This window comes from Staurois parvus, unplaced genomic scaffold (assembly GCF_062004578.1).
Source record: "Staurois parvus isolate SC_StPar_1 unplaced genomic scaffold, SC_StPar_1.0 ptg000565l, whole genome shotgun sequence".
Classification (NCBI taxonomy): Eukaryota; Metazoa; Chordata; class Amphibia; order Anura; family Ranidae; genus Staurois; species Staurois parvus.
In genome coordinates this window covers 428,198-448,258 of record NW_028318361.1, presented here as the reverse complement: position 1 = coordinate 448,258, position 20,061 = coordinate 428,198, and the positions used below count along the sequence as shown (strand labels likewise).

The following is a 20,061-nucleotide window of genomic DNA, read 5'->3' as shown; positions in this document are numbered from 1 at the left end:
AGAGTATAACAGGTAAATTGGTAGAGAAAGGTACCACATCCGAAAATGTACAAGAATCACGTAATGTCATATGTAAAGGACTGACTAAACTGAGGGTGCTAGTCCTCCATCCCACACACCACTGACCAGCTCTATCTATGTAAGACAATTAGATTTACTACAATGAACAAATGTGTTACAATGTAGTTATTTCCACATTGGTGATCCAATGGAATAGGAGCTCCTAGGTATTTTTTAAGTGGATAGAGGAAGTATGGACACATTCAGGGATCCAACAGGAGTGATGCTATCATACAATACCTGCATAATAGGTTATCAAAGGGGATATTTTTAGGGGTGCTCTTAGATTTTCATCATTAGCTAGAAGTTCCAGTATTTTGCTCTTTCCTTTGGTGCCTCTCTATGCTCCGGTGGGAGGTTTTATGGTCTTATCAGTGGTGTAGTTGGCTGGCAATCAATCACCATGCATACACTGCCAATACACTCCTGAGAAAGAAAAATTCTTGTGAAATATGTTGAGTCGTCCCATTCCACTAGATCACCAGCACTATGATAGGGAAATAGCTACATTGTGACACATTTGTGTATCATAGTAAATCTAATCATCTTTAGGTGGTATGTGGGATGCAGTATATGGAAGTCTAGCACCACCAGTATAGTCAGTCCTTCGTATATGATCTTATGTGACTTTGTTGTACAATAAAATGGGTTTGTTTATGCCTTTTGTTGGGGTTTGTTACCTCAAAAGCCTGATCTCCGGTTTTGTAAAGACTAAAAAGCAACAAATAGGAGAAGTTCCTTTCTAAGTTTTTTTGCCTTTATAGTTTGTCAATAATAGATTTTTGGGCACTGAATGTCCAAAATGGAAAAAAAGTGTCCGAAATTGTGTTTTAAACAGATATTTAAAATGTTGAAAGTTTATTTTTGTAATAGAACTGGCTGACATTTCAGACCAGCTATAAATATTAAATGCCTCCAGAAAAATGCATTGGTCATTAAGAATTGCTTTAGAGTTAAATCGGGACAGCTCGGGGCTAAATCCTGCCCGGGTGAGGTCCATTTACTCTAATGTCACCCAACCTCCACTTTCTATGTTTTTTTCAAGGTAGACATATAGCATTCCATCTGGACCAATGAGTATATAAGAAGCTGAGAGATCGGTAATTGTCCACAGAACCCCTCCAACATCCAACTGCCTCTCCTAAAGGTAGCAAAGCTCAACCGACAACGAACTTTGCGCACTTGTTGGAAGATCATCAAGTTGCTGGAAGTTTCGTGAAGACCTGGGACGTTTGAAAACCACATTTATCGGTTAGTATACAATTCCTAAGTCATTTACAACTGATAGCAGACAATAAGGATACAATCGTACTTTTCTAAAGCTGTACAATCTCCATGATGGGAGGGGATGTCATGGGAGAACGATGGAGATTGCCATTGGTGACTCTGTATTTTCAGAATGCTGGTTGGTTATCATGCTGGTTGCGCTACTTTAAGTGAAGTAGCGTGATTTCAAAGTCGCATTCAGTGTGAACCAGGTCTTACTGTAATGGTTTGAATCTTAATGTTTTTTCCCCAGTAAGTAAAAATAATGAATATTGTAACTTATATGAATGTTTTTTTTTCTTTGTATTTATTTTGTGTTTTGCTGTATTGCTCAACAGGTTTGAATCTTATTCTTTATTTCACATTATAAATTCTTCTTCTTCTTTTTCTTGTTATTATTATTAATAATAATAATAATAATAATATAATATATATGAAATAATTTCTTATAAAATATAGTTAGGTCTGGTATGTTATGTAGTCAATAAAAATAATGAATATTGTAAAATATATGGATGTTTGCTGTTTGTTTGTTTTTTCATTGTATTTATTTTGTTTTATTTTGGGTTTTACTGTATTACTTTATTGGTTTGAATCTTATTATATATTTCTAGTTATAAATTTATATATATATAATTTTTTGGTAAAAAAGTCAATAAAGAATTTAATATTGTAACATATATGGATGTTATTTTTTCCGTTGTATCTATTTTGGATTTTACTGTATAAAACTATATATAAAATAAAGCAAAACTCTGCAGGACTTTTTTCTTTTTCTTAGTTTTTTCTGATTTTTGCTAAATCACAAACAGAATTTGGTTGCTCATACTGGATGTATTTTCCAGGGTCCCTGATAACCATGAAGACAACACTGCTGCTCTCTGTATTGTGCGCTGCCATGGCGGGTGAGTGAAGTTGATGTCCTTTTCTCCTATAATAACACATCTGGAATACAGAGACAGCGATAGTTCCCAGAAATTAGATGGCACAATTGGGGAAGGGCAGATGGACAGAGAAGGAATGAGGGAGATCCATTCTGTAATTTAAATGTATCTAAACCCGAGAATAATAATGTAATATATTTCAGCTTGCTGCTTCTTATGGTGGCTGAATTAGTTTTAATTTTTTAGACTTTTTTTCACCTGGTGATCCTGCCAGCCTTCCTGTGACATCGCCCAATCTCCATATTGTATCTATGAACAAGCAGTGCCATAGGACTACAAAATCCTTCCCCCTTTCCTCATCTGTGTAAGATAGGAGGAAGGGGCAATAAACTGACCTGACAGGACTGATAACCCTGTATGAGATAAGACTGCAGAGTCCACAGGAGAGCATTGGATTTCTGGCAGGATCAACAGATAACAAAACAGATTAGGAATGAATGGCAGCCCCGCATATCTGCTGAATATCAGCGTGGTTTGCCTGAGGGTGCAGGAATGCGTGTGATTTACACAAATTCCGGCACCTACATATATGTGAACCTCGCCTTATTCAGGAACACGGGTGACTACAACGCAGGGAAGAGGGTTGTGGAGCACTTTGTTTATGAATTGTAACACTTTTGGTAGACGTTTGTATATTGGAACACTCGGATACAAGTTGCAGCGGTTGGACAATCATTGGATTGCTGTGGAGAACTTTGAAACAAACTAGACATTATCGCTGATTTATTTGAACTGTTGTGATCCTTGTGTCACATAGTAGCTTGATATGAGACCTGTTTAGACTTCCACACAGGAACACAGGGCGCACTTTAATGTTTTTCTGTCTCTCCAGTGGCTGCGTCTCAAACCTGTGGAAGTGCTACCTGTGCTCCTGAAGAGTATTGTGACAATAGTACTGCCTGCGTGTGCAATACAAGTCTCTTTAACAACTCAGGTATGGTATGATATAATATAGTCAGAATGGGAGCCTTATGAAATCAAATATTGAATTTATGAAATAAAATGTATTTCTATGAATAAACCATATGAGGTGCATGTAGCACACATTAAATAGTGGGAAGGTGCAATGGTCACTTTACACCAGGATTCTAAATGAACTGCAATGGAGTGCCCTGGTGTGAATGAGCCCCCCGACTTCCTGAACATTTGAGTGGTGGAGAGTACAGGAATAATCTGACTGTCTGCAGATAAACATACAAACTGGGATTGCTGTGTGTAATATGGAGTCAGGAGACCATAGCAAGACCCAACTGAAGTCGGCTTATCGTGTTCCCAAAGAAACAATCACTGTTTGCACCCAGATATGTGGCTTAGGGAGGTCTGTATCGGGGAAATCCTGAAAAAGAGTCATCAACTGGTAAATGACTCCTGTGTGCTCTCTAAAGCAGACTTTATGAACCCGAGTTCTGCAGAACCGTAAGGTTCCTCCACAGGTTGGTTTGGGTTCGTTGAGCAAATTCTACCTCTCAGATAAGTTTATTCTAGTTGCTTCACTTCCGCTGAATGATAGGTCTGGGGGGGGGGGGGGGGACAGATGATGTATACAAAAGGCGGGGTCTCCCAGGTGACATCAATGACCATCTACGGATATGACCAAATATAGTCAATGTTGTCACTGGGATCCAAATGTCATCTCTACTGGCCACCAATGTGGGGGGGGGGGCACTACATTGACCACCAATGTAAGGGAGCACTACATTGACCACCAATGTACGGGGACACTACACTGACCATCAATGTAAGGGGACACTACACTGACCATCAATGTAAGGGGACACTACACTGACCACCAATGTACGGGGACACTACACTGACCATCAATGTAAGGGGACACTACACTGACCATCAATGTAAGGGGGCTCTGCACTGACCATCAATGTAAGGGGACACTACACTGACCACCAATGTGAGGGGGCACTACACTGACCACCAATGTAAGGGGGCACTACACTGACCACCAATGTGAGGGGGCTCTGCACTGACCATCAATGTAAGGGGGCACTACACCAATTATCAATGTAAGGGGCAGTACAATAACCCCCAATGTAAGGGGGGGGGACACTACACTTATTATCAATATAAGGGGGCGCTACACTGACCACCAATGTAAGGGGGGGCTACACTGACCACCAGCAGTCAATGTACTGTATGTACACTGAAAGTTTAATTGTCCTTTAACTCCTTGACTCTCTGGCAGCTTTCTCCCCAGTCCCTGGTCACTCCTGCCACCCTACATTGGGTATATAGAACACCTCCTATGGTGTATAATGTACATCAAGTATGTCACCGTCACCTTCTCATCTCAGGAATGCTGAATACATTTACTTTTATTTAGGAGGCCTTCCATCTCCAAATTTTACTTGTACTGGAGCAAAGTTCAATATACAAATGCCAAAATGTTGGTTGGAAGCACGTGGTTATAACATCACCAATGTAAGGCTGAACAGCACCAACTCTGACTGTTTCGCAGTAAGGGAGCTTGTGGATGGAACATCGCAGTTGACCCTTCATCGTCCATTGACGACTTCTGACTGTAACACTTATACTGAGGTAAGTTCTCCTGACACGGTCTGACTGTTTGTTATACAAGAGAAGCAAAAACAGATACATTAAAGTATGTATAGAAAAAAAATGCGGGGTCCGCTCTTCCGGACCCTGCATTCACTATATCTGCTCTCCCCGGACACCGCATTCATTATATCCGGTCTCCCCGGACCCCGCATTCACTATATCCGCTCTCCCCGGACACCGCATTCACTATATCCGCTCTCCCCGGACCCTGCATTCACTATATCCGGTCTCCCCGGACCCCGCATTCACTATATCCGCTCTCCCCGGACACCGCATTCACTATATCCGCTTTCCCCGGACCCCGCATTCACTATATCCGCTCTCCCCGGACCTCGCATTCACTATATCCGCTCTCCCCGGACCCCGCATTCACTATATCTGCTCTCCCGGGCCCCGCATTCACTATATCCGCTCTCCCCGGACCCCGCATTCACTATTTCCGCTCTCCCCGGACCCCGCATTCACTATATCCGCTCTCCCCGGACCCCGCATTCACTATATCCGCTCTTCCCGGACCCCGCATTCACTATATCCGCTCTCACTGGACCCCGCATTCACTATATCTGCTCTCCCAGGACCCCGCATTCACTATATCCGCTCTCCCCGGACCCTGTATTCACTATATCCGCTCTCCCCGGACCCTGCATTCACTATATCCGCTCTCCCCGGACCCCGCATTCACTATATCCGCTCTCCCCGGACCCCGCATTCACTGTATCCGCTCTCCCCGGACCCCGCATTCACTATATCCACTCTCCCCGGACCCCGCATTCACTATATCTGTTCTCCCCGGACCCTGTATTCACTATATCCGCTCTCCCCGGACCCCGCATTCACTATATCCGCTCTCCCCGGACCCCGCATTCACTATATCCGCTCTCCCCGGACCCCGCATTCACTGTATCCGCTCTCCCCGGACCCCGCATTCACTATATCCACTCTCCCCGGACCCCGCATTCACTATATCTGTTCTCCCTGGACCCCGCATTCACTATATCCGCTCTCCCCGGACCCCGCATTCACTATATCCGCTCTCCCCCGACCCCGCATTCACTATATCCGCTCTCCCCGGACCCCGCATTCCCTATATCTGCTCTCCCCGGACCCCGCATTCACTATATCCGCTCTCCCCGGACCCTGCATTCACTGTATCCAGTCCCCCACAGTACACACAACATGGAAATAAACATAAGCTGCTAAATACCTTTTCTCATCAGCAGTATATAGCTGTCTTGTGACTTCTGTCAGTGTCCAGCTGAGCACTGGTTAAAACTTATAGGAGGAGTTTTCATTCTGCTCTGACTGCCCTATGAGGCTGCAAGTGAAAAGTCACTTTTCTTTTTTTATCTGTGGGCTATTCATTTTTATTTGGCTGTTTTGGGTGGAGTTCTGCTTTAACAAACCTGGAGACTTCCTTTTTGTCCTGTCAGAGAATACACTGACCCTCTGTCTGGACAGTGCTGATTGGCCCTGTGCTGATCACATGCACCCTCCCAAAGAAAAAAGAAAAAAACCTCTCTAGCAATACACACCAAACTGAACATGTGCAGAGTGACTCCTGGAGCTCTGTACTATCAGCAGATGGACTGGGGTCAGTAGAAGAAGGGGAGGATCTGAGAAGACAGGATAAAACATTCTTCTTTCACAATGTGGAGGATTAACCCCTTTGGTTCCACAGTAAGTATACCAAGCATGCTTTATGGCATCTACAGACTGATTGTACTGTTGGGGGTTTAGTAACAGTTTATTGGAGTAGAGAAGGCTTAGAACCATTGTTAGGTTTTTTTGTTGTTGTCTTTGTCCCCAGAAGAGTGTTTTACCCTCTACATAGTTTTTTTTTTACATTTTCATCCAGGCTCAGCAGAACAAATTAAAGCAGCACAAACCCGGAGCTTTTGTTTTATCCTAATGGATTCACAACACTGATGAAAAAATACCCCAATACAGTTACAACCCCCCTGTCCTCAAACACTTACCTGGTGTACCTGGTCACTTCCACCGGATCCTCCATGTCTGCACTATTCCCCGAACCTTCTGTTTCTACAGGAGACAGTGAGGGGCGTGATTGACTCCTGCAGCTGCATGGGAGGAGTGAGCAGGGGCGTGGCTTGCTGGGCGCTGTGTATTTAAAAAGACACACACAGCCCCAGCTGAGGGTGCAAATGCATAGATGTCTCTTTAGCAGTTGGCAGATTACTGTATGGCGGGGAGTTTTCTGACCTCATCTAATGACTTATGTGCTTCCTCTCTCTACAGGTAAACTCAACCCATATCACATACACAAATCAGCTGAATATTCTTGCCGAGACGGATCCGATCCGAATAGCCAATGACGCTGTCATGAATGTTTCCTGCTCTTACCCGCTGTCTATGAATGTCAGCCTTAATGTGACCCTGCACCCAGTTGTTGGGTAATTATTATTACATGATGTTGGTCTTTCAGGAATCTAGGCTGATTGTCTCTTATGATATACTCTTGTGTAAGCGGTCCTTAACCCCTTCACTCCTGAGGGTGAAACAAATCCTAATGCATAAGCACAATTTTGCAACGTTGACCTGTGTTAGTAAAACCGTCCATATCATCACAACTACTTCGTACATCGAGGTGGATTATACCGCGTTTTTTTCAGGACAAATTGAGCTTTCCTTTGGTAGTAAATGGTAATGGATATCTCCTGATTTATTTTTTATCAAAGGAAAACTGGCCCAAAATATTTTATTTTTTAATATTTATTTTTTTTTACAAACATTTTTTTCCCTCTATGCCAGGAGCTAGAGAGATACAATGTATCTCTCTCCTCCATTTATAGAGAGAAGAAAAAAAAAAGGGGGCCGGGCTGTACAGCGACTGATCACTGTGATAGCCAATCAGAGGCTATCGCAGCGATCATGTGACCCGGAATCGGGAGTCCCAGGCCCTGATCATTAGAATGAGACCCGGGGTTCTCAGTGACACCGCGGTCTTTGTGCTGGGTGTGCTGTGTGACACGCTCCCAGTAGAAAGACAGGTACGGAAATAGGCGGCCCCACGGAAAAAAGCCCAGTTCTGTGAGGGCTGATATTTGTGTGACGTCGGTGTCAAGGGGTTAAAATAGAACTTTAGTCAGAAATCTAAGCCCTGCTAGATCACTCCAGGCTGGCCCCTTTTGCAGGTATAGCCATTGAAAACATTAAAAACAACTACCTGTACTGTTTAAAATCCAGTAATACACTGCCTCACCCTGCTGTGCACATGCTCAGTTGCTCTCTAATTTGCAGCACTGTGCCTAAAATCAGAGCCACAAGAGGCCAATCTGCTGACATCCCGCTGCTCAGGAGCTCTGGGCTTCGTCAAAATGGCAGCCTTCAGTAAGCAGAAACCAGAGGCGAATCACAGCACACACTAATTTTTGTAGCATCATTAATAATGTAGAATGTATTTCTCTAAAGAACATCATTTTTTATCAAGTAGCTATAGGTAAAGTTCCACTTGAGGCAAAACGTCAAATACCTTCCCAACAGTAGATGTTAAACTCACAGGTCTGTGGTTACTAATTAAAGAGCTCAATCTGTTTCTTAGCAAAGACACTAAACTGACCTTACTGATTTGGAAACAAAAGCTTAGATATAACTGAGCTCAACTCTCGGAGGACACATGGGTGTAAGCCATCAGGGCCAAGTGCTTCCAAGCCGCCCTGTCAGATCGAGAGGAAATGTCTCTGCAATAGAAGAGTCTTTATACCCCGTGTCTCCTCCCTTCCTTCTGCTTCAGTGCTGCAGCCTCCATGAGACTCTTTGGCATTGAATGCTTGTTTGTCCCCCCCACCACATTGCTGGGTTCCTTCCACCTCACCCTATGACACTGCTAAGTCCTACATTGACATGGGGGCCAAAGAAGGAACCATGGCAAGTGCTGGGAGACACAGGTGCACTTCCATAAATGTTGAATACTGAAGAGTCTGGTGGAGTATGAAAGCTTTTTTATTGCAGGTACATTTACTCTCAATTTGTTTCCAACCTGACAAGGTAATTTACAGAAGTATGGATTAAAAAAAACAAACAAACATACATACTCACATCTATGCTGCAGTTGCCCAATGTCTGCTCTAAAACCAAAAAATGAGCAATCAAATGACTCTCGGTCTCCTTGGAGCAAAGAGTGGTGACTGTCAGTCACCACTCTCCACTCTGCCCCTCCAGCACTTCCTAGAGATCTAGGTGGGTAAAGGAGTGGGTGCAGCTGGCTCTCAGCCAGGCTCAGCTGTCAATCAGAAAATATAGTTGGGATTCTTCCAGATCCTGGAGCAGCTCTGCCATGTCATCTAACAAAAACCCGCTATTAGCTGAATCTGGGTCCCAGGGGAGCAATAGAAAGTGCACTGCTATGACCCACAAAAGAAATATGGACAAAAAAAAAGTTTTGACCATACATCTCTTTTAAATGATCTTTATTGTTCTAATTCTTAAGCAGATTCATTTTAAACCTTTGTGGTGCATTTGCAATTGTAGTTGTAGCAGTTTCACCGCTTCCATCAGTATACACGGAGCTGAGGGGGATATTTGATAGGTTTGCACTTTCTTTATCCTCAGTGCAATTAATGTCAGTTCTGCGTCCTCTCTGTATAATAACATAGACGCATGGCCACTTACCTACAAGGGGTTCTAGGTAGGTAACCTTTTGTTGTGCGTTTCTTTTCCAGGAGCACAGTACTAAACGGCACTACAGCAGGTGCAAGTTATGTAGCCTTAATGGTGGCCTATAAAGATCAGTTTACGACCCTTCTCTCAGAGACTGACCCCCTGACAGTGGAAGATATTATCTACATCTCAGTGCTCATACCGGATCTGGATGTCAACACCTCCAAACTCAAAGTGGTGAATATGTATGCCTCTCCTACCAACTCAAGCGACACCAAATACTATCTTCTTCAGGACGGGTAAGTACGCAGTACACAGGTTAGTAGTTCTGCGTGTTCTTTGTACACTTGGACAACAGAAATAATTCACTAAATGCCCAGAACAATATATCACCTTAGGAGGTAGGTTGTTGTAGTGTTGGCATGAAGTTCTGAATTGACCTACACAAGCCAACTTTTTAAAGTCAAATAATTCTACAGTTCGTCTTTAAAGCCACTCAGACTTCTTTTGTTTCAGTTTTGGATAGAGCTGGGGAAAGGTTAGAACCATTGTACAGGGGCATCCCTAGGGTTGGTGTCACCCGGTGCAGTAACACATGGTGTCACCCCTCCACAGGTGGGCAGTCCCTGTCGGTCGTGCACACACAGCCTGGCTCTTCCCCTCCCTGTGTCCCTGTCGCACCCCCTGGACCGGTGTTGCAAGATCAGTTAACTCCATATAGGTTGCAAGCCGATGATCCCCACAATATGGATCGGATCTGCGGAATGGGGAGTATAATGGATCAGACTCCAATACATTATGCTCCCCAATCCGCAGATCCGATCCATCTTGCTTTGATCGTTGGCTTGCAACCTATATTGGGTTAACCAGAGGCAGACTGACAACACATGGGGCCCCCGGGCAATAGGGGATCATGGGGCCCCTGTGTCCTTGCCCAATCTCAAAAAAGCCTAAGAAAAAGGTACCACAGGCAGCTCATGGGGCCCCCTACTGACCCCGGGCCTCGGGCAGTGCCCGAGTTTCCAAATGGTCAGTCCGCCCCTGGGGTTAACTGATCTTCCAACATTGGTTTTATTTAATATTGTCTTCACAGGGGTTTTACTTAATTTATTTATTTTAAACAATTCTATTATTTGATTATGTTTTTCAATTGTATGGGTACATTATTTTATTATTTCATTTATTTGCTGGATTAGGAGCGCAACATTATTTATATTTATTTTATTGACACATAATTAGAGGATGTGTTGGATGTCAGCGAACCTATACTTATTGAAATTCGTGGCTCACAAGTACTACTCATATTTTCTGGTCTTGCAACACCGGTCCGGGGGGTGTGACGGGGAGACAGGGAGGGGAAGAGCCAGGCTGGTGTGTATGACAGGGACCGTCCACCACTGGAGGGGTGACACCACGTGTTAACGCAGAACTGATCCATCTTGCGGGGATCGTTGGCTTGCTTTACTACTTTTTGGTGTCACCCCGTGAGATAGGTGTCACCCGGTGCGGTGCGCACCCCCTGCACCCACCTAGGGATGCCACTGCCCTTGTAAGGTGTCCGTGGCTCCTTTGTGGCACTTTCATCTTCCTGTTCCATGCTGGTGACACCAGGACTAGAATTAAGGAGATGGAGTCATCAAGACAGTATGACACAGACAGCAATACAAACCAGGTGAGAGGTTCTTTCTCTTCACCACTCCGCTTGCCCTCCATGTCCCCACTGGAGAGATTTTCCATCAATTCGTGTCCCTGTATTTTTGTGTCACCAGGACAGGAAATGAGGGGAAATATTTCCTGAGACAGCAATACAAACCTTGAGAAGGGACTATGTGTAGAAGGAGCAAAAAGGCAAAAACCCAACGTATTTTGAGGGTGTTAAGCAGTCCGCCTTCATCAGGGCTTCAGGTACTTAGGTATATGGAGAGGGGCTGGACTCAATAGGATGGTGATTGGTGAAAGATCTAACAACCTTTAGGCATGGCTTTCCCAGCTGCTTTAGGCACCAAGCAATGAATACCCAACAGGGGATCTAACCCTTTCCCATACTATTCTTTGATTATAAGAAAAAGTTAGAACTACAGAGCTCTTTTAAAAACTTCAGGTTTGAAGTAACACTTACCTTTCATTGAAGGACCCGTTTGCACCACCTGTGATGGGTTGCTTTGCTCAAGGCAAGGCTCTACTCATTGACAATCCATAGTTTCCAATAGGCCCAGTTTACAGCAATGTATTGGTGCGCATTGGATGAAAAGGATGAATGTTGCATTTAAACAGAGCGCAATACATTGGAGACTTTAATGCTAAGTAACAGAAACAATAATAATGAACACGTGCCTGAAATCATCCATCCAGCTATAATACAGTATACATGTAAAATAATGAAAACATGCCATGTATTGTTCAACTATTATTATATTATACAGTATTTATAAAGCGCCAATGGTTCGCTCAGCGCTGTACATTACAAAGGGGGACAGAACATGTGACAGAACAATACCAATACAATGCAAAACATGAGGGGATTGAGGGCCCTGCTCTTTGGAGCTTACAATCTAGGAGGGAGGGGATGGTGGCACAGGAGGAGATAGCTGTGGGGGATGGAGTGGTCAGGGTGCGCCTAAAGGAGAGGAGAGTAGGTGATAATCTTATGGGTTGGGGCAGGGAGTTCCAGAGGATGGGTGACACCCTGGAGAAGTCCTGGAGGCGGGCATGGGAGGAGGAGACCAGGGAACTAGAGAGAAGGAGGTCTTGTGAGGAGCGGAGTGTGCGTGCTGGGCGGTACTTGGATATTAGGTCAGTGATGTAGTTCGGGGCAGTATGGTGGACGGCTTTGTACATCAGTGTTAGGATTTTGAATTTGATCCATTGCGCAATCGGAAGCCAGTGGAGGGATTGGCAGAGGGGGGTGGTGGAAATGGAGCGGTTGGAAAGGTGAATGAGTCTGGCAGCCGTATTCAGGATGGACTGAAGCGGGGATAGCCAGCGGCGAGGCAGGCCAGTGAGGAGGGAGTTGCAGTAGTCGAGTCGTGATATGATGAGGGAGTGGATGAGCTGTTTAGTGGTTTCTGGGGTTAGGAACGTGCGGATTTTGGCGATGTTGCGGAGGTGAAGTCTGCATGTTGCGGAGGTGGAGTCTGCATGAGTTAGTTAAAGATTGGACTTGGGGCTGGAAGGATAGGTTGGAGTCCAGAATGACACCAAGTACTCTGGCCTGCGGGGCAGGTTTGATGGTGGCGTTGTTGGATGTGACGGAGAAGTCAATGGGGGGTGGTGTCCGGGCTGGGGGGAAGACAAGAAACTCGGTTTTGGAGAGGTTCAGTTTAAGGAAGTGGAGCGACATCCAGTCTGATATGTCGCTCAGTAGGTGTGTGATTTGGGCAGAGACCGAGGGGGTGAGGTGGGGGGTTGAGAGATAGATTTGTGTGTCGTCGGCATAGAGGTGGTAGTTGAAGCCGTGAGAGTGTATGAGTTGGCCAAGGGAGGAGGTGTAGATGGAAAAGAGAAGGGGCCCGAGGACAGAGCCTTGGGGGACCCCAACAGAGAGGGGGAGTGAGGGGGAGGTGGTGGCATCATAGGTAACGCTGAAAGAGTATTGTGACAGGTAGGATGAGAGCCAGGAGAGAGCAGAAACTCTGAGGCCGAGGGAGTGTAGTTTTTTGAGGAGGAGGGGGTGGTCGACTGTGTCGAAGGACGCAGAGAGGTCAAGGAGTAGGAGCACTAAATAGTGGCCATTAGCTTTGGCGGTTAGCAGGTCGTTGGAGAGTTTGAGTAAGGCAGCTTCGGTAGAGTGTAGGGGACGGAAGCCGGACTGTAGGCAATCGAGGAGGTGGTTGTTGTTGAGGTGAGAGCATAGACGGGTGTAGACTAGGCGCACGAGGAGTTTAGATGTAAATGGGAGCAGGGAGAAGGGTCTGAGGTTGTTTGGGTCATTGGGGTCCAGGGAGGGCTTTTTAAGTATGGGGGTGATGTTTCAGAGGGGAGGGGAAAGTGCCGGAGGAGAGGGAGAGATTGAAAATGTGGGTGAGGGAGCGTAGGATGGAGGGGGAGGGAGGTCGTAGGAGTTGTGAGGGGATAGGGTTGAGAGGGCAGGTGGTGAGGCGGGCATCAGAGAGGATCTTGGAGACTTCCTCGATGGTAGTAAGGTAAAAGGTGCGGAGTGTTGGGGGGGCTTCAGTATGAGCAATGTAGGGTGGGGTGGAAGTGGAGGTCAGAGCAGTGGTGGGGCCGTGGGAGAGGGGTGATGAGGGGGTAGCTGAGTGAGGGGGGACGGGGTTGGAGGGAGTTTGGGCAGCGACAAAGTCCCTGTGGGTTATGTCGAGGGAGAGGGGGGATGAGGGGGTGGCTGTGTGAGAGGGGACGGGTTGAGAGGGCGTGTGAGTTGTGGCGATGTCCTTGCGAATTGTGTCAATCTTGTTTTTGAAGTGATTGGCAATCTCAAGGGCAGTGAGTGAGGTGCTGGGTGGAGGTGGGGGTGGCGAGAGTAGAGAGTTGAAGGTGGAGAAGAGTCGGCGAGAATTGGAGGAGAGGGCCTTGATGAGGGTCAGGAAGTAGGCTTGATGCGTGGAGGGAGTAGGTGTAGGTGTGGGAGGCAGATTATAATATATATATGTATATATATATGTATTTATACAGTATATACCCCAAATATTGATCAGCTGTATTAGTATGTACCAGTATTGTGTTCTAATCTTTAGATTACAGTAACTGAAAGCTGATGAAAGGTTTCTGTATCCAGGTGCCCATCTACTGATATATCTACTGACCAGCTAACAGTGACTAGCAATGGACTCGGCATTGAAGCTCGGTTTGCAATGAAAGTCTTCAAGATCGCCAGTTCTAACAACGTCTATCTCTTTGCAGAACTTAAACTCTGCACTGATGATTGCACCGTGGTAAGACTCAACATACACATAGAGGATGTTCTGTGATTTCTGTGCCTGAAGGAGCAGTCAGGGCTTCATTAGCCATACCCACATATTGGGAACCGGGGCTTTTCTGCAAAGGGAATGCAGGGGAACGCAGTTCTGGCACCTTCAGCATAGAATGTTTGTAAGGGCAAGTAGTGCTGGGAAGTAGTGGTCTTTTGTTTCTAAGGAGGTCAATTGTTGCTGTGGGGCAATATTGTTATTGGGGGGCATCTATTGTTGTTGGGGGGTATTTAGTTGTGCAAGGTCTATTGTTTTTGGCTGCTGACAAATATATTGTTACTGAAGGGTGTCTGTTGTTGCTATGGTGGATGAATTGTTGTTGTGAGGTTTTTTTATATAAGGGGATCTATAGTTGCTGGCCAACAATCCAACCAGCATGTCATTGGAAGAAACCCACACAAACAGAACATGAAAACTCCATGCAGTTAGTGTCCTGGCTGAGAGGTTAAGATCCCCAGTGCTACAAGGCAAGAGTGCTAACCATCAATCCACTGTGCTGCCCAAATGTCCACAGTTGGCTTTCTGATCATTGCACAGCCTTATTAAGATGCATAGAGGTGTTTATGAACCAAAAATATAAAAAAACAAATAAATGAACACCAAGCATAAAGATGCCAGCTTCCCTCCTGAATACCAGATCTGCTGCTGCTAACCAAGCAGGTAGAACATTGCTGTGTGTAAAGAGCACATTACCTGAATTAATGGCCAACTCCACACAAATGTGGCAAATTAAATCATATGCTGGCTACTGATATTGAGATACCACCACCAGAATTCACAGTTCTGCCCATCTGCTGCAGCCATAACATGGGATGAGCTAGGGTTTGGTTTAAACTCTAACAAAAATGATTGATGGCCAGCCCCAACAAAGACAGTTGATGGTTTCATGCTCATCCCCAACAAAGACCACTGATGGTTTCATGCTCATTCCTAACAAAGACCACTGATGGTGTCATGCTCATTCCTAACAAAGACAATTGATGGTGTCATGCTCATTCCTAACAAAGACAATTGATGGTGTCATGCTCATACCTAACAAAGACCACTGATGGTGTCATGCTCATTCCTAACAAAGACAATTGATGGTGTCATGCTCATACCTAACAAAGACCACTGATGGTGTCATGCTCATTCCTAACAAAGATCACTGATGGTTTCATGCTCATTTCTAACAAAGACAATGGATGGTTTCATGCTCATTCCTAATGAAGACAATGGATGGTGCCATGCTGCCCTGATACAATGTAGAATAAATAGGTGATTGAGGAATATGGCTTAGAGTGACTGAAACCAATGTGGAGGGGAAATGCAAACTATTCCAGGGAAGTCTCACCATTGGAGTGATGGAAGAACTTGGTGCGCCCGCATCCTCCACTGTTTCCTTTGTGGGGATAACACAGATAAAGGAACATGAAGGGGACGTGACTTTAGCATAGCTGTGGTGTTTCTTGGATACAATTTGCAGTTCCTTCATCGATTTCACTTGTCTGGAATTTCTGTTGAATTACTTTTATTTCCTTACAGACCTGCAGCTCCAGATCAGGTGTTTCCAAGAACATTGCAGGAAGAATCGGTATCTATCTGAATGCAGGTAAGTCATCTCAGGTTCAGTTTTGTTACAGTAATTTTCCGTGTTCCTTCAGTCACATATATTAAAGACAAAAATATTTTTTTGGGGTAATGTGGGAAAAGGGTTAAAGCTTTTGTCAAGTATTATCTGCTGTCTTTGTTCCCTTTGTGGGAATACCTCTCACTTCCCATTCTGTCTGACTCCTGTCACCTGACCAGGAAGGATGGAGAAATGTCCCAGAGGGGACAAATCAATAAAACGTGCAGAGATTCTAACCCTTCACTGTCATAATAAAAAAAAATGTTTTCTTGCTGAGTGTGTCCCGTATATTTAAAAGATAAAAAAGTGAACAAATTGCCCATTGTTTGGGTTTATTGTCGGGGCTTACAAATGCTTCAACGTCTACGGTGAACACAACCCAATTATTTCAGCCTCCAGTGAATGTGAATGTCATACGATATATCCAGAAGAATGAGTCTCAGTCCTGTTGAGATCTCCAATTAACAGAAATGTTTTTCTTTATTTCCAGCTGATAAGTCTTACGATACAGATGTCAGTTCTGCTAGCGGTAAGTAAATTCTTACATTGAGACTTCTCATGGTTTAAAGAGTTGTAGTTAAACATGTTCAACCCATTTATAGCAACAACACCCTTATATGTGGGGGAAGGGCAGGTGGACCTCAACATCCATTCCCTGCATATATGCCCCACCCCCAGGACTGTGACCGAGCTGTTACCAATAGCTCACAGTCAACTACCAATAATCAGCAGTTGGTAGGATTGGCTCCGGATGATGTCAGCACTGTGCAGCAAATCACAGTGCAACATGATCAGGTGACCCTCCTATCGACCTTTGGGTATCAGGGCCCATTTAAAGCACCAGCTGCCACCAGCATAAAGAGGCTAATGCTGAATTCCAGGAAATAATCTAAATTTTCAGATGAATAACAGATAGGGGAGCCATATTACCTGCCAACGAATTTGTATTTTTGTTCCCGAGATTTACACAACTCTGCCACGCAGCACAGCCATGAGGATGACGCCATTTTTACTGTTACACTTAGGAATACAGTGGTGTCCTCTCCCCACCCCCAGTTGGGCAGTAGCACACTGATTAGGTCATCTACCCCTCCTCCTATCCGCATGCTCCTTGTAAATACTTCTGTGTGCAGCACATGATTAGTACTCCATCCTTGTGCTGTTTCTACCTTTCACTTATTATTTTATTGCAGGTACTTATATAGCACCACCAATTTACACATATATTGTACATTCATATCAGCCCCCACCCTCAAGGAGCTTACAATCAAAGGTCCCTAACTCTCATACATACATACAAATACTAGGGCCGATTTAGCTCCCATTGTGTAGGTAGTGCCATGGTTGGGATTTGAACCAACGAACCCAGTGCTGCTAGGTAGAAGTGCTAACCACTTAGCCACTGTCCTTCTCTCCCATTCTTTTTCTCCTGTACAGGGATGGCAAAAGGCCGATACCGGATCACAGTTAGGTACTTACACTGCTTGCATTAAAAAAAATGCTCAGCAAAAAATATTGTCTCCTTTTCAGCCTTTGCAGATTCCTGTTACTGGCCACAAAAATATTCAACTCCTCCATAGAGATATGTCAAATTTCCCATTTCCCCCCATCTCACCTGTCTAATTCTAACACTGACTTAGAGCTTTGACTTATCCATATAATTCTATGCATACAGTTCGTATTTATCTAAAAATGTATTGATTTTTTTTTTTTATAAAACCATAAAGTTAAAGGGTTGTTAGCAATGATTGAGACTTTCAATTAGAAAGAGACAATCTGAAGGCAAACAGCTTCTGTTGTGCTGTATTTGGAAAACACATAATGCTCCATGACACAAATATTGTATTACATTTTTATTTATTGCTGTCCCCCACTAGACAGATTTTGTTTTGCTTAACCTATATTAGCATGTTGTTGTTTTTGGTGGTATTTATTGTCCCCTCACTAGACAGATTTCTCATCACTTCCTGTGTGGTCAACACAACTACAGTGGAGGGGATCTCTGTATTAATGCGTACATCCAGCCATTTTTTCTCAGCTTCAGAAATAGTCGGAAAGGATAAGGCTCCATTTTGGGCTTTTATTGCCATCTTGGGATATGTTGGTGAAATTTCCCTTTGCTTACTGTCCCAGTGGCAACTGTTTTACCAAACCAGAAATGAAAGCAAATCTCAAACAACAACACAGACAGAAATCATTTTTTTTATTAAGTAGAGTATAGAAAGGTCAAAGTACCTGCCAGCTTTTTTATTGCTGTTTGGGTCCATGTAGCAGATTTTCCCTCAATTCCTTTTTGGTAAAAGTCACTTTGACGGTAAATTTCTCTAATGATGCCCCATATCAATTAGACTGACAAGATTTCAAATTCTATCTCTATAGCATTCAGATTTATAAAAATTTTGGTACTTACTTTAAATTCCCATAGTCACAATCAGGTATAAAAGTTGGCTTTCATCAGACTGCAACTACAATGAAAATGTAGGATTGAATAGAAGATCTTCCATTGGAAGATGACAACCCTTCCCACTCCATTCCTAATATCTTCTCTGTGTTCTTCCAGGTTTCTCCATGCCTTGGACTTTGTCTGCTCTGATCTCCTCCTGGATCCTGATGAAGCTGATGTAAAGTCTTTGAGCACCAACCATCCTGGACACCATGAGGCTTTGTCGTAACATCAACCCCAATGCTCTCGGCAGAGAGAAGTTATGAAGGAATCTTGTATCTATTTCATTTTCTGTGTATGCTATTGGCTGCATCATATATAACGCTACCTAGGATAACCTCGCCGCTATGCGCCCTGATTATTACTCATTTTGTACAGTGCCGATATTCTGCTCTTTTGGCTTAGAGGTGCCGGCTTTATATCTGAGCTATTTATTGTGTTGTATTTATTGTACGGCAAGAATGGTTAATGGAGTGGACAATATATTAGATATTTTGTATCCCTGGTGAGCACAACCTGTACTTTTTACTGTTCTTTTACATATAATAAACTGCAAAGTAATGTAATTCAAGGTGTTTCTTTGCATTTATATTCAGTCATTGCAGGTGCTATGGTTAGGGAAAGGTGCCTCCTAAGGCATAGCTAACCCCAAAACCCAAAATGTAATATATTGCAGCTCACTGGCCCTTAGATTAGTGGGTGCATTTTTCTTTTTTTTTCAGGTATTTCCCCCCCCTTTTTTTAATTTAATTTAAAGTTTTATTTGATTTTCCAGTACAAAAAGAACAACACCTTTTCACACATACGTATTTCCATTGAATCCAATATTACCCCCACCCACCCTTCCACCCTCCCCCCAACCTATTTTCCCCATCCACATCCTGTTTCCTGAACTATATCTTCTCTCATATCTATCTATCTATCTATCTATCTATCTATCTATCTATCTATCTATCTATCTATCTCTGATACTGCTCTCTCTTGGATTCTCAATTAAGGCTCTCTCCTGACTTCTAAACTTCCCCCTCAATTTTGACCAGTTCCATATATCTTTTAGATATATATATATATCTTAGGTTTTACATTTCAACCAACTGCACCACATTTTCCTGAATTATTCCATTTTATCCTCCTCCATGTGACATAGCATCTCCATCCTATAGATATTTTCATCTCTATTTATCCATTCGTTAATTCTTGGTGCTTCAGCAACCTGCCAGAACTTGGGAATCAAACCCTTAGCCACCCTAATTAAGTGATAAAGTAGCCTATTTTTATATAATCTCGCTGAAGGCTCAAAGTTATAAAATAAACACCTCCAGGGATCTCTCTGTACAGTTATCCCACATATTTCCTGAATGTATTGGATTATTTCCCTCCAGTAATCCTGTATTTTCGGGCAACCCCACCATAGATGTGCCATTGTACCCCTTTGTCTACATCCTCTCTAGCACAGAGGTGAAGTATCTACAGTACTTGTTGCCTCTAAGCTACGCTTGGTGTAATATACCATCTAGCTAAACATTTATAGTTCATCTCCACTGTGCTCATATTTGTCACCTCATGCGTTAATTTGAAAACGTTATTCCATTGCTGTGCATTCAATTATGCTCCAAGCTCCTT

General features: G+C 43.9%; 1 protein-coding gene across 1 annotated transcript; it reads left to right on the top strand.

The window, feature by feature from the left end:
* Window positions 1-1,142: 1,142 nt before the first annotated feature.
* Window positions 1,143-19,004, top strand: LOC149450683 (pancreatic secretory granule membrane major glycoprotein GP2-like). The gene is made up of 10 exons (XM_089691621.1): window positions 1,143-1,311; window positions 2,172-2,231; window positions 3,103-3,204; window positions 4,606-4,820; window positions 7,098-7,252; window positions 9,521-9,757; window positions 14,194-14,350; window positions 15,911-15,977; window positions 16,486-16,524; window positions 18,556-19,004. The coding sequence occupies exons 2-10, from the start codon at window positions 2,186-2,188 to the stop codon at window positions 18,618-18,620; spliced, it is 1,083 nt and encodes a 360-aa protein (XP_089547747.1). The 5' UTR covers window positions 1,143-1,311; window positions 2,172-2,185; the 3' UTR covers window positions 18,621-19,004.
* The last annotated feature ends 1,057 nt before the right edge of the window (window positions 19,005-20,061 follow it).